This window comes from Saccostrea echinata, unplaced genomic scaffold (assembly GCF_033153115.1).
Source record: "Saccostrea echinata isolate AGI-Se365-2 ecotype Australia unplaced genomic scaffold, CSIRO_AGI_Sech_v1 ptg000037l, whole genome shotgun sequence".
Lineage (NCBI taxonomy): Eukaryota > Metazoa > Mollusca > Bivalvia > Ostreida > Ostreidae > Saccostrea > Saccostrea echinata.
Genome location: NW_026889786.1, coordinates 1431635 through 1453670, shown reverse-complemented (window position 1 = coordinate 1453670; position 22036 = coordinate 1431635). Strand labels below are relative to the sequence as shown.

Below are 22036 nucleotides of genomic sequence, written 5' to 3'. Positions count from 1 at the left end.
TAATAATGTCATATAAAGTGTGAAGAATTTTCATCATACGAAATCTACATGTAAATATTTAAGGAATTTTACATTAATTTTATATGCAAATCCATGCACTGATTTTGATAGATAAGTCGATATATTTATTAATTTATCATTTTCATTTCTTTCTTTCCTTATTTTAATTAGTATCAAGTGTCCTTAATTACCTAATTCCACTTTAAACGCTCAAGCAGAGAATTAATTCTGCAAATACTATGGTGTACATTCTATATTTTTGCCCCCTTGTCCTTCCCCACAATGCACCATTTTTTTTAATTTGTGTTTATTTTAAAGTGAAATTATATAGTTAAGTTTACGACTAAAAACCAAAAGTTGCAAATATAAAACATTTTTATATGACAGATGTAGTATCATTTTCCCAATTTCTTTGAAAATGATCTGCTGTATTTGATGAATATTTTCATACACTGTACAAAATTCATTCGTTGTTTAGTTTTTGGTTTTTCATATGCTGGAAAATAGTTTGTAGTCCGTTCGTACGACATACTTTGTGAAGATCAATAAGCATTTAACTCAAATTGCTTTACAATGCTTTTGCTTTCCAATACCGGGTTTTGCAGAGTATAGGCTTTCCCCTCTACCCCCCCCCCCCCGGAAAATAGGCTCTGAAGTAGGATCCCCCCGAAAATAGGTCCTAAAATAGGATTTCCTCCAACAAATTTCACCCACGAAAAATGACTCTAAGAGTGGGATTTCCCCTACGGAAATCCCACATCAGATTCGATTTTCCGGGGGGGGGGGGTCCTACTCTGTGTAATAGTTATATAGTGCGATTTCCCCCAGAGCCAGCCCCCCGTAAAATATCTTGGCTGTACTTATGTACGAAGAAGGGTGGGGGAGAGGGCAACATATTGTTACAAGCTACATGTCCCTTCTTCAAAATGGCGACCAGTTGGTAAGTCCCATTAATACATACAAAGTATGAAAATAGGAAAAAACATTAAATCTCATTTTCCTCAATAACCGTTTAACCAATTCTTTAGAAGCGTTAAAATATTATTCTTTTGATCAGGTCAAGCTGGTTTCTGAAAAAAAATATTGGTAATTGTAATCGGTTGGACAAATTTTTGATTGTATCCATGGAAACATAAAAGAATTTTATTGTAAATGATTTTTTTAACCTCCAATTGTATTTCAAACTACATGTACATACTACTGATGTGTAAATGCCTCTTCAAGATCCTGGTGTTTAAATCTCCAAAATAGCTGCCGTTGCCATGAACCTATAAAAATGGATCATTTATTTCTAATAAATTAAAATAAAAATAAGAATAAAAAAAATGAAATTTGCAAAACTTTAAGTGAGAATTTGCTAGAAATACTGATTGATATATTAAAATCAGCATTTAAACATTTTATTTCAGGTTATATTGTTCACATATATCCTTAGTCCGAAATATCTGACGTTTTCCTGGCTTTTTTACTATTTTTATATTTTACGTGCCAGGACGTACGTAAAATATCAAAATCGTGAAAAAACCTGGAAAACGTCAGATATTTCGGACTAATGTATATCCTCTGCTTTGAAAGGATCAATACACACGATCATAAAATCATCAAGGTCTATTGATCTCTGAAATTGATGTCTTGCGAATGAGAAGTACGAACAAGGTAAATTATTTCGTACACTAGCTAATATCTCTTTGAACGATAATACTTTCAAGCACAAGAATGCATGTCCTAAAATTACCCTTGTTAAGATTCGTCAAGGAGTCCCGTTTTACCCAATCCCCTCATTGGGTCAACGGAAACCAGCAAAAACAACATAGACACAGGTAAAAACGAGAAATCGATGTGAAGTGATGTCTCTCTTTTTCAATCTCGATAACTGACTCCTTTATTTTTGAATGTTTTTATCTTTGCTGGAAAACTTGTACATATCTAAAACAGAAAATCATAGCTTACAACACAAGAACCAAGAACTTTATAGGGGGTCGGTTAGTTCGAATTTCCTACGTTTTTCATAAATCAAACAATTATTATGAATATAATAGTTAACGAATATAGATAGTAAAATAGATAAGCGCTGTTTTATTGCATTATTTTTTTTAAATTTAATCCTTTGAGATGCACAGTGTTGCACCTCCTGCAATAAGGTCTTCCAGTATTTTTAAAAATTGATGAAAATGGTTTTGGCAACCTTTTGTTATAACATATAACGTTACGTATTGAATGTTAAAAAGAGTATTGTGAAATATTTTACTTCCTGGCAACCAAACGCTTTGCTTTCTGCTTTGCATAGTATAAAAATTGGCCAAACATCCCAGTTAAAGCAAGTTTTAGTCTCAGACAATTTTATAAAAATATACATATTTTTTTAATTTACACATCTGAATATATTGATTGCTCATTTATTTGCAATTTTTTAAAAAATGCAGAGACATAAATGACAGAGATTTGCAACTTCACCATTAAAATGTTTGTTTACTGAAATATGTGATTGTCCTGGTATTATTCTAAGAATAACTGTTTATTTTCTATCTTATAATGTAAAAATAAATTAAAAATATTTACTCTCTCATCCCTGATCATTTTTAAAGTTTTATGTCATTTAGATTGCACAAGATTTGAAAAAATAGTAAACAATAGGGACTGCCAGATAACGCGAAACTTCGAACAATTGCAAATCTCTGTTATTAATGTCTCTGAAAAATGTTAACTTAGAGAAAAACAATCCTGAAGGCCATATCTGCTGACTTTTGATTAAGAAATTGCATTTTAAATGTTTATGAGCATATGTTCTATATATACCCTTGATATTCTCATTTGTCATATTTTATTGTAAAATATAGAAACAGTTTTATATTTCATCATATATCTATATGCTCTGACAGCCTTATTATCATTAATGTGGTTCTACCCCGACATTCAATCTTATATTCATAAACTTAAGGAGATAGTAAAGTGTAATAAAATGTGTTACCTGTCATTTATCAGTTTAACATAGTGATATAGCACCACAAAATAAATTATAGGTTCACCGCAATATCAGCATACATGTATGTATTGTCAAGGCTCATTTTACTGTACAGTTATATGGTAAATCAAAGATGGATATACTTTCAGCTTTGAGTAAAGAAATAGATGGAGATAAAGTTTGCAGACTCTCTAGAAGTATGCTCACTTTTAATGTTAAGAATTAAATTATTGTCATGTGACACAAGGCATCTGTGCAAAGATATTTGATCCTGTAATGAAACTGTTTTTGTCTTACACATGGATGCAGTCTGATGCACTATAAGTTTGTATATATTGGTATCTGAATCATGGCTCACTGCCCTTCCATCTTTCTATTAGCTTGCACAAGTTTCATTACAAGTATAACTCAAAGCATTTCTTGTTGTCATTGACAGTCTCTGTCTCTACATTTTTTTTTCGCATTCTTTAGCTATTTAAACATGGTGACAGGAAACAACTGTGATGAACAAATTATATCAAATAACCAAACCAAGCATGGAGAAAATGTCAGATGATGTTCATTATTTCTGAGCATCTAGCAGACAAACCATGCATTTTGCTATGAAGAAAGAGTTCTCTAACTGCATGGTCTAAAAATACTGGGATGAACCTCTCTAGTTGTCCATCTCAATTTTTTTTGTTTTAGTGCAGTGAGCTAAAGACTGTTATTTAACTGTAAGAAACATATTTAAAAAAAACAAATTATTTCAAGATTGTTACTAACAAATCAAGAATTAGATTTTTCAAAGAAAAAAAGTTCATTGTTTACTTCATTTACATGTAGCTGTTAGATGATGGATGGGAGGAATCAACATTATATATTATAATTATAGGACAATTGTACTGACAGTATCAGTTCTCTCTTTGGAAAAAAAAATTGAAAACTTTTCCTTCTTTCATCTCAGACCAAAGAAGCAGGCGAGCTTCTTTTTATGCTGCTATACAAATGTAGTTTGAGCAGGTCATTCGTATCCTATGGACATATTTCTAGTTTTTTCTCTCATACTACCGGTACTTCAGTGTATTTACCAGTCTGACTCTTGATAATTTTTTTCCTCTTTTTTGGTTTTGTTTACAACTCATGATGGAATTGTGTCCCTTTTTCCTAAATTTCAGAAAAAAATATATAAAGAAATAGAATGGTATGTGTGTTGTCTGTGTTTTCTCACATGACTGTTAGACCAGTTAGATGAAGGTTAAAAAAAAATTCCTTAGGATGCTAGCTTAACGCCGCCAGTTGATAGTGGTACGAGACATAAATCATGGGTGTGAAATTGACCACCACTATGATATTTCTAGCAATAGCTGATGACGACAGTGTTGGGGATTCTCTGGTGCATTCGTCCTTTGATGATTTGTTTTATGCAGACTGAAGAAGTGGAAAATTAATCAGTTATTCCCTTCACGTTTAAGATATTGATTCCTTATAGTGGCTGGGGATTTGCATCAAATTGATTAAATATAAAGGGGGATAGTAGGAGTGTACGGGAGACAAAAGTGGAAAGAATGGAATGGTTTGGAGGGGAAAAAACCCACTGAATGATTTGAAATTAAGGTTTAATGATTGTATATGCAGGAAATGAAATTTCAGGTGAAACATTCAGTATAATTACATATCTTCGAACCTTGAATGATTTAGGTACTTAAAAGATTAATAATCTCTCTGTCCATGCTTGCAGAAGTCACGATGATTTACTGGCAATCCTAATATAGATTTACCCAAGCTCAGCAAACATACTTTGAGAGTGTTATGGCCCCTTGTTAAGGGTTATGAAATATCGGGCTTGATTAAAGCATATTATCAGTGTAGAGGGAATGTCAGTGAATGAGAAAAGCCAGTGGTCAGGGAATTACCTGTATGACTGTAGGTACATTAACCAGAATGCAGGCAGATTTATTAGTATTTTTTAACAATTTTATGTTAAATTGTTAATTTATCCAATGAAAAAAGTTTATTTTGTTTGAAACACTCTTGGAAAGTGTGGGTTTATATAATGAAAGTTATATTTTGTGGTTGTAGATTATGGGTATATCTTCTTTAAAAGAGTATATTTTGTGTAAGGTTTTTAAGTTGAATTACTATTTTGATGTACTAGTACTTACTACTGTGCTGAAACATAAGGCCCTTAGGCAATGTTTTGTTTACGTAAAAAGTTCCATTGATATGAATAAATGATGATGTAGCTAATGATGTCAGAATTCCTGATGAGACTATTTGATGATGTAATATATATCACCACAAGGAGCTGTATAAGTATGAAATATCAGAATGATTAACGCCTCATAAATCACACTGTTTATTTTGACGTAATTAAAGAAGCATGAATACTGTACTGCTCTAAAATATCCTACAGGGTAAAAAACATCTTACAAGGCATTTAAACATAGAATGATATATATTATTGGAGTATCTTTATGGGGTAGACACATTGGTATTATTAGCATGAGGTGGCATCACAAAAAAAATATATATCATGTATATATTAATATATAGCTGCACTGCTCCAAAACATCTCACAGGAGCTGAGGCATTCAAATATACGTAGTATGATATTGTATAAATGGTTTTTTTTTAAGGGAAGCAAAAATATTACTCATCTAGTTGGCATCACAAGGGAAATTACATTTAACAGAAATATTTTTTTTTCACTTTCTGTCCAAAAAAGTACAGATCGAGGTACAAAGAAGCCTTTTTTTCACTCCTACATTTTGTGTCATGCTCCAACATTTTTCTCTTGATTCAAATTGCACTATGGAGATCTCATAAAGGGTTTGAAAGGTTTCATTTATTATTTAGAAATGCAGGAAGAATTGATGGAAATGATGGAAACTAAAACTCAACAGAATGAATGAGTTACTATTAATATTAAGGACCACATTAATGCTAATTTCTTCTGGGACAGGAGGGCTTATTTTTAATGAAAATCTTCTATACTTATATATTCAAGTTTCAGCAGGAAATTTCAGGAGCTTACTTATTTGTGAATCTGGGTCATTTTTAATGCTGTGCTCCTTGATAGATTCAATTGTTGTGCTGAATTTGATTATCTGCTACTGTTTGAAGCAGTTTATTTACTGAGGATGAGACTGAAATAGCAACTTGAAGTGTTTATTGTTTTAAACGTAGAGCCATTCTTTATTGTGTTATACAGAGCTAACTTGATTGTATATCTGCTATAAAGAATTTCCCATTAATAGAGAAAATGTGCTGTAGTAAAAATATGAAAAAAGTGGTTTTCCATTACAAATTTATTTCATCCGAATGCATAAGAAGCACTTTAAGAAAGTAAAAAATTATTTATTTTGATGCAGAATATGAAATCAATACACAAGTTCCTATGGAGTATGTAAAATGAGACTCAGAAGTCAATGCTGTGTTGTTCAGCAAGATTAGGTTGAATTCCTTGTATGAGAGAGATGACCTTTTTAGAAGAGGATAATAAATCTAAACAGCTCATAAATTCTGAAAAATTCAGAAGCTGGCACACATAAAAAGGGATATTTTATTGCTGAATCCAGTCTAGAGGAACATATCAGCTTGTATGGTTGAGATGTTAGTGTGGGTAGTACATGTATATTGAAAATGAAAACCAGGATGTGTATTATCAATAAGGGTATTGTATATCTTAAGAATAAAACAGAGACCATAAGAATCATAAGGTATTGGTAATTTAGTATCCTCAATTCGCTCAGCTGTCACAGTGCTACTTGACCCCCTCTCCCCCTCCCCCCTTCAGTGTGTTAATTATATGAGCTTTAGTTGCCAATCTTATATCACTCATTGATGATGTTATATGTGGTAGTGAAAACAGAACCACTACATCTGTTTTGCTGCCAGACCTTCATTCTACACAAAGTTGTACATATTTATCCAAGTATTGATTGGATGGTGACTGCAGAGAAAATATGACATTAGCAACAAGCCAAGGCTGACAACGATTGTGTATGTGAAAAAGACAAGAGGAGGACAGATCTCTCTCTGGACTTTTTATTTTGCTACATGGAAGTTATATTACACCTAAGGAGAACAGTATGGTATAGGCTACAGGATTTGACTTTACAGTGAGTTCTTAAGGAGATATACTGCTAGGGAGAGAGAAGTGTCACCCATTACGACCCCCCTGGAGTTTCTGTTATATTTCTTGTCAGAAATCTCAACGGATTTCTGTGTTCGTTTGGTTTGTCGTGCAAGAAGCAAAGGATTACTAAATTTTATGACCATAGCTTACACAAATTTAAATCCTCGTCTGTTCTTTCTACAAGGTAAGATGAAAAGTAATCCATTGTTGTCACGCTCTTTTATATCAACAGATTTAAACTGAATGAAAATGTAAAGTTTCAACATAAAATGTTTGCTCTCTACCAAACAGATGGACCAGAAAATGTTTTATCGACTCATTTAGTTAATTTCTCTATTACATGGGTATTTTGGTATATCGATTCATAGGAAATGTGGAAAATAAATTCAGACTTGCACTGAGATATTGACATACGTTTGTTTGTTCATGATTTGAAAGCTTGAAAATAATATGATTATTAAATCATTATCAGCTCAAATGGGTAGTCAAACAATGGATTGTGAATTTTGGTGAGTTCATTAACTGTAGACACACACTGTGGAAGATTTACTAGTAAGTACTAGGGATTTTGTATGTAATTCATTAGAGTTTTAAGACTTTATTTATAAAAAAATAACTTTTAATTAGTTTATACATGTATCATTTTCTGCATAGTAGTAGGTTCATTGTATTAGGACTAAATTTTCATGCAGTGGCTGAAAGTCAACGTGATCTTTGTAATAATGGAAAATTCAAGAACTTTGTGAATGGAATGTTGCTACCTTGCAGTTGGTGGGTATTCATTGATAAAAAGAGGGTTTCAGCAGTGTAGGTGAAGATCAGCTGTTTGAGATGTTATTTATGGAATAATTGTCTTGACTGGATCTATTGGAATGATAATGTGGTAATTCTTTTATGAATGCATTTGAACAAGAATTATCAAGTTTTCTTATTGACTCTGGTGCTTATACAAGAATTACTATGTTCTCCAATTGATTTATAATCCCTGTAGACCCCCAAACTTGATAATTATTCCTTATATTTACATTTCTATATGATAAATATATAATTGACATGTCATGTCATGTACAAATGGGTTTGGGAACTTTAATATAGGCTCCCAGGGTTTAAAAAGATTGATATGAAAAAGTAGCTTTGTGGAACTCCTCCTATATTTCAAGTAGTATAAATATATGTTTTCCATATGATTGGCCATGTCCTGCATATGTGCAATAAAATTTCAGAATTTTTGATCACTGCCCCAAAGGCTCTTCAGGGGGCTCAGAAGAGTGTGTTTCCTTTTAAAAGAATGTCATACATTTTCAGAATTAAGAATTGTGATACTTTTATGATGCTGTAAGTGATCTACATTTTCTGAGATCTGATTAAGCCTTTTAGCAAGTTTATTCCCAAGTAAGTAAAATTTCATGCAGATCAAACTTGCATGGTACTGACACCATGGATCAAGATACAGATTCTGCATGTGACCTACATTTTTTGAATGAGTGATCAGATAAATGTTTTAGAGTATGTCAATTTCCAAAGTCAGTGCTGCACCTTAGGATGCATATATAGTCATGCTTCAGTTGTAGCTGCATGCAGATCCCTAGCTGGCTGGATTGAAAGTATTGGGATGGACAACCTGAGAGCTACAGTGCCACCCATTGAAAAAAGTGTACTTATTGCGCACAAAAAATGTGTGCTGTTTCTCGATTTATTTTGCTGCACATTTAAGCTGCCATCTCAAAATATTACTAACCGTGTTCTTAACATATTCTTTGATTATTTCCACTACAAAACATTCCTTAAAACCGTTGTTAATAGCCCTCCTGGGTCTGAAGGAAGAACATCGAAAACCTCGCATGTTTATACTGCCATTTTGGGTGGTGAGCCATTTATTCAGTCCAAGCTTTGTGCATGGCTTGAACATAAGGTTTTGGTGTTGCATTTTTGAGCAAAAAACTGAATAGACCAATATATTGTCATCATGTTGGAAGGGGGTGCATTGGCTCTCAGACTCTGTGGATATTATAAATGAAGCCTTAGGTTATAATGTTCTTTCTTATGTTTTTGTTTTATCAACCCTTCAACAAGTCTAGCCTATATTGTTTTCCTTCAATGTCTTCATGTGGTGTTTGATCATTTCAACAAATTTGCAATTGGCCCATGTAACCTTGAACAAACTACATACTAGATATGGAAACACAAGTGGAAAAGGGAAATAGTTTTGACAAAGTCTTGTATGTACATGTATATATAGAATACTTTATAACATTTAAAGAAGATCACTATTAAGTTTTGAGGTCCAAAGGTCAAGGACATAAATTCATATTTTGCATAAATGGTTTCAGATGATAGCTTTAGTTCTCTTTTAGCTTATGTGATGAAACTTAAGGTTACAATGGTACACTTTAGTTTCCAGGTGATATCTTTGAAAGTTGTTTTACTTTTGCAATTTTTAAAATTTTAAAGCATAACTCTTTATCACTTAAAGAAGACCCCTACTGATTTTTAGGTCAAAATATCAAAGGTCAAGGTCATTAATTCAAATATTGCATATAATGGTTCAAAGATTTTAACTTTAGTTCTTTTTGAGCTTTGGCAATGAAACTTAGTTGATGACTTTCTATACCTTAAGAAAGGCCCCTATTGATTTTGTGACCAGAGACCAAAGGTCATAAGCACAAGTTTGTATATGGTTTAAATTTTTTAAGTTTCACTAAAACATGACCCCTATTGATTTTGAAGGGAAGGTGTCAAAGATCAAGGTCATACATTTTTTTTAAAATCACTTCAAAAGTTTATCCTGCATTTCTTTTTCCTTTCAGTAGATATTAATAGTTCTTCTTGTGCATAGTCATCATCCTTTGAAGAAGAATTTGGCAATATAAATGGGAGAAGTGCATGCATGATCACTCAATGATTGAAATTTTGTACTACATACTGCAAAGTAATGTACCCTTGGGCTTTATTTTGTAGTCCATCTGTCTCCATTAATTTAACATTTTCTTTCATATGAAAAGTTTATTACTAATTTGAAACAATCACAATAATTGTAATAGGATGTGTTCTTGTGTTTCATCTTAACCTTTGATGTTGGGCAATTGCATGTAGAGAGAGAGAGAAAGACCAACTATGTAGCTTATACAATATATGTGCTTGTTTCAGAGCATAACCAATATTTTGTAAATTCAGTGTCATTTCATAAATGTAGTCATTGACAAAATGAAAATTTTGTTATTTGGAATTTGAAAGAAAAGCCTGCATAAAGTCAGAAACTGTGAGAAAGTTCTATGTCCTCAAGATGAAAAAAGTTGAAATTTGAAGCCAAGAAAGTTCAATTGGTTATAAATTTTTATACATAATAAAGAAAGAGATTACAATTCATCACTTTTTTTAGGATGTCTATTTTAAAGTAGTTTTCTGCTGAGGAAAAATGCCTTTGTTTTATTATTAAAGTTAGCAAATTTAAAATTCCTTGTATGTCTGCAGTACTTTGATGCATCAGAAGTCTGAAAATTTAACATTCGGAACTGCTTTTGTCACTTTAATGTTTTTTCCAGTTTTAGTTGTCATTTGTTCTGATTCATTGTGCCTCGAATCTGAAGATTTTGAGTCCCGTTGCTTTGATGCGGTCAATTATCTGTAAGCCTCTAGTCACCAGTCATATCTGTGTGTTAGGTATTCCTGATTGATTTTCATGTAAGGTCTATAATTATTTAACTAGGAGTGCTGTTATCATTTTCCAACAAATTCTTTTTCTGCCTGCAACTATAAGAGTTAGATTGGTCGTAAGGAAAGACCTGGCATAATTAGAATTCAGTGTTTTGTGCCGAGATCAACAGAGAAAGACAAGAGAATGGAATATATTGAGGCATAGATGTAAACATTGACCAAACATGGTATTGTAATTTGAATGATCTTCAGTGATAAACTTAGGAGGTATTGATTTGTATTGCAAGGATTGCAATTCCACTGCATACAACTAAGTACACAATGTATATGTATATAAGGTATAAAGTTCACACTAGAAACAAAGAAGTGTTGTTGGTAAGACTCTAGAAAGGCTAAGCTTCGTCTTTATAGAAACATAATAATTATATTGTGTTATTCTTAGTATAGAAGTAAACAGAATCATTATCGGTTTTGATACAGAACCTGTGAAAGCTCAATACAGTACTCCTCTGTAAAGAATAATGTGTGTTGCTACTGCTATATTCCTCAGTAAGTAGGTATTTTTACATTAATAATGTAGCTGATTTCGTAGAATAGAGGGTTACATAATTTTGTTAATTAGCCCACCTGAACTGAAGGCTCAAGAGAATTTTTTCCTTTGTCTGTTGTCATTGTCATCTTTGTTGTAAACCTTTCACATTTTCATGTTCTTCTCAAGAACCACTGGGCCAATTTCAACCAAACTTGCCACAAAGTATGCTTTAGTAAAGGGGATAAAAGTTTGATCAAATGAAGGGCCGCGTCTTCTTCCAAAGGGAGATAATTATGAATTGGTGAAAAATTATGGCATCATTTAAAAATCTTCTCAAGAACCACTGTGCTAGAAAATATAAAACTTATGTGGAATCATTGTGAGGTAGTGTAGATTCAGATTTGTTCAAATCATGACCCCCGGATGTGGGTTGATGTCACAATGGGCAATCAAAGTTTTACATAGGAATATATAGGAAAAAATCTTTAAAAAGAGCAAGAGCCACTTAGGGCCTTTTTTGGCCCTGTGAATTTCTGAAAATTCAAAACTGTATAGTTTCAGGCAACAAGGCAATAAATAATACTTAAGCACTTGGTGAATGAATATCGACTGAAAATGACGTAATTTTCTTTCTAGTTAATGCATTATGACGTCATGAATAGCATCATTATTCACATATCCTGAATATTTCTTCAAACATTGCTAAAATATGATGCCATTTTTCAATATTTCATATACAGCACAACCTCCGATCCAAAATTTGTAAATATATTATAAAAGAACTGTTAATGAAGATTATAAAACATATTTTAATTTTTGGATCGAGGGGTGTGCTCATATTTTTATTCTTTGCTGAAGGTTCTCAAAAACACCTGTTTTCTGCAAAATTCAATAACATTGCAGTTTCACACAACCTGTTTTCAATGCCTGGACTCTTCAAAGGAAATTCTGTTGAATAAACTGAAAGAACTAAGTCTCTACTTTATAATAATGTTGAAAATGGTACATGGGGTATTAGTCAATAAATTGGTATATCTACAGGGCCATTTTATGCATAAAGTGAACCTAGCTCTTTTCTCAAGAACAGCAAAGCCATGATTCGTCATATTTATATGGAAGCGTCCCCAGGTAGTGTAGATTTAAGTTTGTTCAAATCATAACCCCTGGGGTAGGGTGGGGCCACAGTTGGCAATCAAAGTACATAGGAAAAAATCTTTAAAAATCTTCTCAAGAACAGCAAAGCCATGATTGGTCATATATATATGGAAGCATCCCCAGGTAGTGTAGATTCAAGTTTGTTCTGATCATAACATCCCTCCTCTCCCCTTGAGCCACTTTTACATTTAAACTTTTCAATATTGAACTGATTTCTGCTTTGCTAAGGTGAGCGATGTGGCCCATGGGCCTCTTGTTGAAATGAGGCATAGCACCATAGTCCAATGTGTTTTGATTCTTTTGGAAGAATATTTTAAATGCCTTGGAAAACAAGGGGAAAAAAACAGATGAGAAGCTACAATTCCAAATTAGCATTACTTTGTATACTGCAATTCTGTATACATGTATGCCATAAATAACACATAACATATAGGTTTAAAGGGCTTCTTCTGATGGAGATAATTGTGACATTAGTAATCTTGAGGAAAAAAAATTATTGAAATATAAGGGTAATAGGTTCAATTTATGTCTCATGAAGGGCTTGATATGAGGTATAATTCTGCTATGATTGTTAGCTTTAATCACTTATAGACTATCCTGCATGATAGCTTGTTTCTTAAGCTGGCAGTTAACATACCATTAACTTCTATAATTTCATAGTGTTGACCAAGAGATGATAATTATTGAAACTTAATTACCTCATCACTGTATCCTGCTCAAAAGTCAACGACATTGCCACATTGCAACCAACAATTTTTTTTGGCATTAGAAGTGAGGCTGATATTTTCCATGCTATTAATGTGGATAGGGAAATGTAAAATTCACTCTACATGAAAGATGAAATATTTCAGACTAGTTAATTTATTTAAATTAATGCTTAAAATGTGCATGCAAGTTTAAGATATCCTTATTTTTTGTCCAAACGATCCCTTGCTCCCTCATTTCCCACCATTTCTAATCTACTTCCTGGTCCCTGTATATGATATAGTTAAGACAATGAACCCAGCCTCATTTGCAGCTCAGAGCTGTATGATACTTTATTTATCTTTTCTATCATTATCATTTCTCCTACTGTTTATACCTTCAGGAGGCCCTTTTCTACAATGCAAACAAGGCAGTTATTAGAACATAATTGCACCATTTTATATTGATTTTTCACATACATGTACATAATTCAGCGGCTTGTTATTGGCTTCTGCTAAGTTCATTTATATTGTCAATTTGGAATCTATATACACAAACTGGAAATGCCATGATGCAGCGTTGTTTGTTTAACTTGAAAAGAATAGTTAAAAGAACAAATAGCTGTCCTAATTAATGCTATTGACAGAATGAAATGGTATGTGGTACCATTGTGCATGAAAGTAGGTTAAGTTGAATATATGGATGCAAGTATCTAAATCTGAATCTGAATTTTTCAACCTGAGATTTTTTTTGAGTAATTAAGAGCATATATATGGTAAATTTTGTGGTGGACTTGCCCCTGAGAAACCAGCATTGTAAACAATTTGGTGTTTTTAGACCTTAAGACAGACATTTGTTTTCCATTGGGAATTCACTGTTGAAGTATTATTTTTGTAATGTAGAACACAATCACAATATTTTCAGATTTAATTACTTCACAACAAAAGGCATTTTGTTCTCAATGCCATGGTCTTTTTTCGATCTGTAGTATATAACAAAGCATTAAATCAATAAAATAACTACACATACATAAAATAATTCCATTTGATTCAGCAGAACAGGTGAATACCTTGGACTGTCTCTGGGGAAAACTCTTGTAAGCATGTGATGATATTTGATATTTCTCTGTATGTGGAAGAATTTTGATAATGCAGTGGCAATGCTTGAAGATTTTGACACATTATGAAACTTCTTTCATATACTTGACTTACTAAGGGTCAGGAAACATTGAATGAATTGTAGATTATGAAAGTTGTACTTGTCCATTTGTTAGTTTTACTTGTCTTCTTCAAAGGGATGGATTTCATCTGGCATACATTTTGAAGAAATTGATAAAGACTTTAAAAAAAAAATGCTGTGGTGAATCCTAAGGGTTGTTTTTTAATTTTAAACTCCAGTAAAAAGAATATATGGTTGTATGTCAAAGAAGATATACAACCCAATAAAAAATTTGGGTTTGACAAACATTGAAATGCTGTAGATTTTTTTCCAGGTAATTTACTGGTATCCCAGTGCAGCAGGAGTTTGGCATCATGGGAAAACAGAATAGTAAGCTGAAACCAGAGATTCTGGCAGACCTACGGAGTCAGACAGAATTCAGTGAAGACGAACTACAAGAATGGTACAAAGGTTTCATTAAAGACTGTCCCAGTGGCCATTTATCGGTGGAGGAATTCAAGAAAATCTATGGAAATTTCTTCCCTTATGGTGATGCATCGAAATTTGCTGAACATGTATTTCGGACCTTTGACCAGAACGGTGATGGAACGATAGACTTCCGAGAATTTATATGTGCTTTAAGTGTAACATCGAGAGGAAAATTAGAACAGAAATTACGATGGGCTTTTAGCATGTATGATTTGGATGGAAATGGATTCATTTCAAAACAAGAGATGTTAGAAATTGTGACGGTGAGTGCAATTACATTTGTATTTCTTTTTTAATACCTAAAAGTCCCCAAGAAATGTTGCCCTTTGAGTATAAATCCATACAATAAAAGGGGGAAATTTTGCTTGTTTCTAGTATGTTTATAGTGTACTAGTGATTTTCCATGATTTTGTATGCATAATGCATACTTACTACTTTTTATTTGGTTTGCATAAAATTGGCAAATATCATCGTACTTGCACAGACTAAGTAGATTTCTACAAAAAGTATAGAGAAAGTCAGGAAGTGTGCAGAGAGGTCCATCATGTATTAGAGCCTTTTCTCTATAGAAAACCAAATGTAGATATTGTATGTATGCTGTTTGATAAGGAGATGAGCAAAAACAAGCAATATGTTAAAAATGCAATAATTCTATCAACAATACACAAAAGCTAAATGGATTTTCCTCTTGTGTTGTAATAGTAACTTTATTGAAGACTTCAATAAGCTTACTTGCAAACAGATCCCTTTGTTATTTGTATTAACGTTGCATGTAGGACTTGTATAAAAAGGGTTTAAAGGCTTTTGGGGGGGCTAATGATAATAATACATGTAAATTTTATGTCAGTAATTGCTTCCATTACATGTGATTGCTCCAAGACTGATTGTTTTTTTGGGGTTGATCTTTTAAATCTAGACTCTTGACTACTGCATTATGTCACGATTCTCCCTGCATGGATCCAACTTTTCTTAGAAACTATAAACTACTTTCCAGAAAAAGTCAAAAGCACTTGTCAGTTATAAAATGTTGTTTATAGTTGGGCAAGGGAAATTTCCCTGGGGTGCTGTAACATCAGCCGCCTCCCAGGATTTTGCCTGTGTTTCCATATTGTCATTCAGTTGGTAACAATAGACTAGAAATGTCAATTTAATTTTCATTATCTGTTGAAGCTAAGCCAGATGCTGTCAGACATGAGGTGAATGAAGGAATCGTGACCTGAAACACTAATCATGCCAACAAATCATCTATTGGTCTATTTAAGAGGCTTTAACGCAAATCAGAACTGCTTGCCCTTTTCTGTTATTTATGTTTGTAGCGTATGTAACTGCGTAACACACACTGTGTTTCATAAGGTTGCATTTTTGAATTGAGAGTACAATATGTCCCCGAACCATAGTCAATTTAATATGATATAGGTCATAAGGTTTGCATATTACTTATCTAGCATTAACAAAATGATAATATGTGCAAATTGTAGATATCTGAAAAACAGCATGTTTCTGAATACATAAGGCAAAATTTTCTATAAAAATTGTAAAATTTATTTATGCAGCATTTCCGATATACAAGTGTATAAAGTCGATTAGACAGCTCTGATTTATTGTAAATGATCCAGATGAATCATTCCCCATAACCTCTCAATTCTTCTCCAACTGTTTTGACCATTTGTTCGTAGAATATAACTCTTATGACAATTTAGTATTTCTCTTAAGAGCAAAAATAAAAGCGGCATGCAATCATTCTTGGCAATTCAAAGAGGTAAAATATTCTATCATTAGAATACTAAAGAATTTTAAATTAAAATTGTCAAGAAGCTCAGGATAAATTGACGTGATGAAGAAAAGAATGTTGTGGATTGAGGAAGTCTCATATGTGAAATGGAATCCCTGAGCTGAATTTTCTTCAGTAACAATTTTCATCACTTTATGGTTTCTACCGCCAGTTGTTTTGTTTTTGTCAACATCAAAGGGTTGATCATAATGATGTAAACGAGTCTGCAAAAGAAATTTGAAAAGAGCAGGATTAAAATAATAAAGCATGGTTATGTGTTTTGATACCGATGCTCTTTATGTCCGAAAGACATGAAAGAGAACATAAGAAATAAGATAATCAAGTTTAATTTTTCTTTTTTACTTTTAGGCCATTTACAAAATGGTAGGAACAGTTATGAAGATGCCGGAGGACGAAGCCACACCTGAGAAAAGGACAGAAAAGATTTTTCGACAGATGGACAAGAATCTTGACGGACAGCTGTCATTGACAGAATTTATTGAAGGAGCAAAAAGCGACCCTTCCATTGTTCGTCTTTTACAGTGTGATCCTAGTTCACAAGGATGAGTTGAGGACGACCCACTTAAAATAACATTTTTCTTCTTGTAAATACCAAGTTGGACTAACATGCTCCGTAACAATTCTTTTTTCATCCATGAATTATTTATATATATATATATATACATACATGATTGTATACTTATTTTTGTTTGTATATGATATCTTTATTTGGATACATATATGTATTTGATGTATGATATTTCTGCCAAGTTGTTTCCCTTTTTTGATGTAAATTTATTTTTCTGATTGATGTATGTAAGTTTCAGATAGCTCAGAAAAAGCATAAATAGCTGGGAATAGGTTTAATTTTCTTGTTAATATAATGAATTATTCATTCTTAACTGTGCATTCTTTTCATGCTAGTTTGATAGGACTCCAACATGGTTTGTAACTTGAGTGAAAGGCATTTGTGGAAAAGATATGGTTTAAATTACTTAGTTGTCTTGGTTACAGAATACCTCAATTTTTCTCCTAAAATAAACCTGGGTTTTGAAGAAAGATACATTTTATACATGTTGACAGAAATTAAAAGAAACATAAGAGGCAATAATTATTTTGTTCTTGAAATCTTGAAATGTGAAGAATAGACTGTTACAGTGATTTATATAGAACTACATGTACATGTATTCACAAATGACAAAGTAACTTTTTTTAATTCACACACTTAAAAGATTCATGTAGATGCACAGTTCTGTAGTCAATTACCAGGTAAAGCCCCCTCCCCCCCCTTAAAACAAGAACTAAATAGAATAAGGTTTTTAATAATTCAAAGTCATGTTTGTATATTCTGAGAGGGTCCGTAGTCTGATGTTAAAGTTTCCCTTTTGTTGTGATATTGTTTATTGTTGCACAAACTATTTATTGTTATATTTCACCAATGGTTTATTTGAAGTCAGTTGCATATTATGTGATATTTTTCAGCTGTTTTTTTTTTCTTTTCAATAATCTGACTAACATAATTACATTTTGGGGACCATTTTAATCTTAGTTTCTCAGAGAGAAATGAAACATGAAGTTCTTAAAAAATTATTTTTTTTGTTGAAAATTTCATTTATAAGAAGATTGAATTCAATTGTTCAGCCCATCTTTCAGTTTGTATGTGTACTGAACTTCTTTGAGCTGTCAGTCTGTGTACATCGGAAGATACATGCCAACATTTCTTTTTCTAGACTTCATTAAACTTTCAGTTTGTTACAGTTTTAAAAAGAGTGTGCATTTTCCCCCACCTAAATGTCACTGGGAGAAGTTTTCATAAAATTTGAACTTAATTAATTAGACAGATATTTATTAATCAGTTTCATCTTCGCATCTCTATAAAATGTGTTAGACCACCACCCAACCTCATGACATGTACATGATTTCATCACTGTGTGTTTTTCCCCTCAGTTTTATTTTTTTTTAAATAATACTCCAGGTTATATAACCTATCGTTACTTCATCTGTAAATTCCCTGGTGGTTAGAGCATATTACTGCTTGTCACTGCTTCTTGATCATTACCTAAAAATAAATACTGTAGGAATGCTAGAACTAAAACACGAATTTTTCTACATTCATTTGTGCATGTTTATATGGGATACAAATTTGACTATACATGTATTATTGAGTGTAACATTAACATCTAGAATGATAACTTTTTTGTAGTTTATGGTAGATTTTGATAGGTTTCTCATCGTATCATCTTCCCAAAAAGGTTGTTAGAATTGGTCGTGTCAAGTGTTAACACAGCAGTAATCTCCTGATAGTCACACTTTGTGTATGTAGGGAGAAAAGGTGATCGAGACATCTTCAGGATATACAACATTGTATGTTTAAAAAAATAAAACAAAAACAAAAAAAAAACTAGACAGACATTCTTCGTACATCTCATAAGGAATGAATTTTCCATGACCAGAATGAATATTGAGAATACATATTAATATTTTACTAAATTTATAATGCACTTTCTACTTGAGTCCCACATTTCCTCTTCTTATTCATTCTTTCTAGTCACCTAACACTTTTTTGTAGGTTTAGAAACTTTGATTTACCAAGTATGAACAAAAACATTACACATTTTCTTAATGTGATTTTGTCATGATGTTTAATCAATAAATGTACAATATATTTCTGACATTGCTTGATAATTGTTCATCTTTAGTGATATAAGGTTGAAATCTTGGAAGTGCCACCAATTATTAGCAAGACTCCTTCAATTTGTGTAGGTTTTAACATTATTTACCGAATAAATGTATGATACCCGATAACTTAAACGCACAGAGAACCAACTAATGACCACGGAAAGATTCTTAGCTCAAGATATAGAAACCTTTAAACACCTAATCATAAATATTTAGTGTCTAAAATCGTGTAGCATTATGTCTACTATGTAAAGTTCTAGAGTGATAAAGTTTGATTTTTTAAAATAGTTTTTTTGGTTGCTTTAGACCTTCACTTTATTGATCTCGTGTAGTGAATGAGATAATGCAGTTTTATGGCAAATTGTCTTTTTTATGCATTTTTTTTTCATATAAAATCCAAGAATCACCATTTACTAGTGTAGTGTGTTGAAGATTCTTTTGGTAGCTAGCTTTGAAGTAATGTGCATGCTACCCTTTAGTGCATTTAAAAAAAAATAAGTAACAAGTTGTATTGACTTGAAATTAAAACATAAAATTTAAGCAAAACATATTCCTTTTTTTATATTTTTCAGTCATTGTAAAATGAATGCAGAAAGTCTGTTCAGTACATGAAGGTTGCTGTTTTTATTTTCCTTAACTGGTTTTGAATACAGTGCTTGTATGATGTTATGACTAGACTAACTCAAATTTTACATGTAACATGGGTGTGACTTTGTACATAGAAATATATAGCTGTGTGTCATATGATCACATTGATTTATTTGTCATTTGAGTGGAATCTTTTATGACAATAAATCATTTTTCTCCTCCGTCTGTTTTATTTTTTTTCCGATTTTTCAGGGCCTTGTTCAGTATTGATTTATATACAGTTAGTTTGCTGGATCATATGAAAGTGTTGTCAATTCATACACACTCTACATTGTGTATTAATAAAATTAAATATGCATGTAGTAACATTTTCCTTCATAGTGTATGTGGTTAAATGCTTTTTAGCTTACCTGAGCTGAAGGCTGAAGTGAGCTTTTCTTATCAAAATTTGTCTGTTGCTGTTGTCATTATTGTCATCTACCAGTATTTTTCACAATTATCATCTTCTCCAGAACCCTTGGACCAATTTCAACTAAACTTGGCACGGGGCATCCTTGGGTCAAGGGAATTCAATTTTGTTCAAATGAGGGGCACATCCTCTTTCAATGGGAGGTAATTAAGAATAATGAAAATTTAATGGCATCTTTTAAAAATCTTCTTCTCAAGAACCACTGGGCCTGAAAAGATAAAACTTATGTGAAAGCGTCATTACATTGTGTAGATTCAGGTATGTTCAAATCATGATCTTGGGGGTAAGGTGGCACCACAACGGGGGATCAATTATACAAAGAATATACAGGAATATATATATGAAAAATCTTTAAAATTCTTCTTATGAACTGCTAAGTCAGTCATATTGATATGCAAGCATCCTCAGGTAGTTTAAATTCAAGTTGGTTCAGATCAGGAACCTTGGGAATAGATTGAGGCAACAATAGGGTATCAGAGTTATACAAGAAAGTATATAGGAAGAATTTTCTCAAAAGTGGCAAGATATTGAAAAGCAAAACAAACTTAAGTTATGTGGAATCATTTATTTTTAATTATGAGCCCTGTGATTAGGGTTGGACCAAACTCCAAGATCAAAATTGTACATAATGCATGTGTAAGAAAAAAAACTCCCAAACATCAGGGCCATGGTGATCATATTGATATTGAAGCATCCCATTGTTGTGTGAATTCATTATAGGGCTAGAATGATCAACAGTATGGAGTAAAATTTTTATGAAATTAAGGTATATATTGTCACTCTTCAACTTCTGAGAAAAGTTTGGTCAGAACCTCTAACTTCAAAATTATTTTATTACAATTCAATTTTTATGACATATTTGAAATTAAACAGTGCAAATTATATAATATTCAATTTAAGAACTGCTCACAAATTTGTAAAGAAACAAGATTTAAGGGGGGGGGGGACTATTTCTTGTGGTCATGGGAGGATATTTAGAAGAAACTACACTGTACATATTTCTTTGATTTAATATCTTGGAACTTTACCCCTATATATTTTTACTCAGAGAATTTTTTTCGACGTTATTAAATGCTAGGAATATTAAAGATAGGTTTCAAGTAATATTTTTTAAACAAATTTTACACATTCACTCAACAGACTTTGCCAAAAAAATGAAGAATGATATATTTAAGAAGTCAAGATAAAATTTACATTGTTTTTCGTCTGAAAAATCACATATTTTGACCTATATATATCAAAATTTACATCACTGACCCAAATTTTTTCTTTCATTATTTTATATTATACGATACATTCAACCTATCAGCACTTTAGTCATAAAAAGCTTGATACAAGAAAATATATTATTGCTTATCTAGATTTTTAATACCCCCAAATATGTTATTCTTTTTAATGCAAAAAAGTCACACAATACTTAAAGTCCATTAATTTGCAGGATTTTTCATAGTAAATATTATTCAAACTATTTTACATGAAATAAGATTTTATATATTTTCTTGATTACATTTGGTAAAGTATGATTAAGGTTAAAGTGATTAACCTAAAAGTTGCAATTTAAGTGCAAAAAGGTCAAGTTAATTGTACTATTGCTCAGTAAGATGCATGCTGATCCCCAATTTTAAAATCCTTGATATAACTCATATCATGAGTGATACCTTAAAGAGGAAAATTTAATGAAAAAAAAATCTGTTGATGAAAAACACCAGGACCAAAGTGACTCAGGTGAGGGTTGTGGCCCATGGGCCTCTTGTTTTCTCTTCTGCTGTTTGACA

The 22036-nt window shown here is 32.2% G+C and overlaps 1 protein-coding gene and 1 long non-coding RNA gene across 3 annotated transcripts in view; one reads left to right on the top strand and one right to left on the bottom strand.

The window, feature by feature from the left end:
- The first annotated feature begins 1764 nt into the window (after positions 1-1764).
- LOC133200178 (neurocalcin) lies at positions 1765-20013 on the top strand. Of its 2 annotated transcripts, none has more exons than XM_061335961.1 (3): positions 1765-1820; positions 14600-15017; positions 16895-20013. In XM_061335961.1, exons 2-3 carry the CDS (start codon positions 14640-14642, stop codon positions 17090-17092), a joined length of 576 nt encoding a protein of 191 aa, XP_061191945.1. In that variant the 5' UTR covers positions 1765-1820; positions 14600-14639; the 3' UTR covers positions 17093-20013. The 2 variants fall into 2 exon arrangements, with proteins under 2 accessions (XP_061191945.1, XP_061191944.1); XM_061335960.1 differs by lacking the exon at positions 1765-1820 and adding an exon at positions 7164-7266.
- LOC133200179 (uncharacterized) overlaps positions 16310-22036 on the bottom strand; it is a 10517-nt gene continuing 4790 nt past the window's right edge. Inside the window, exons 2-3 of the long non-coding RNA XR_009722894.1 lie at positions 20203-20469; positions 16310-16749 (exon numbers count right to left, since the gene is read on the bottom strand). This is a non-coding gene — a long non-coding RNA (uncharacterized LOC133200179). The remainder of the gene's footprint in view (positions 16750-20202; positions 20470-22036) is intronic.

What these genes read in the sequence shown, in the direction of transcription:
- LOC133200178 (XM_061335961.1), top strand. Translation starts at nt 14,640, where the DNA reads ATGGGAAAACAGAATAGTAAGCTGAAACCAGAGATTCTGGCAGACCTA. An exon ending in AGATGTTAGAAATTGTGACG is followed by an intron (nt 15,018 to 16,894) that starts GTGAGTGCAATT and finishes TTTTACTTTTAG; the next exon opens with GCCATTTACAAAATGGTAGG.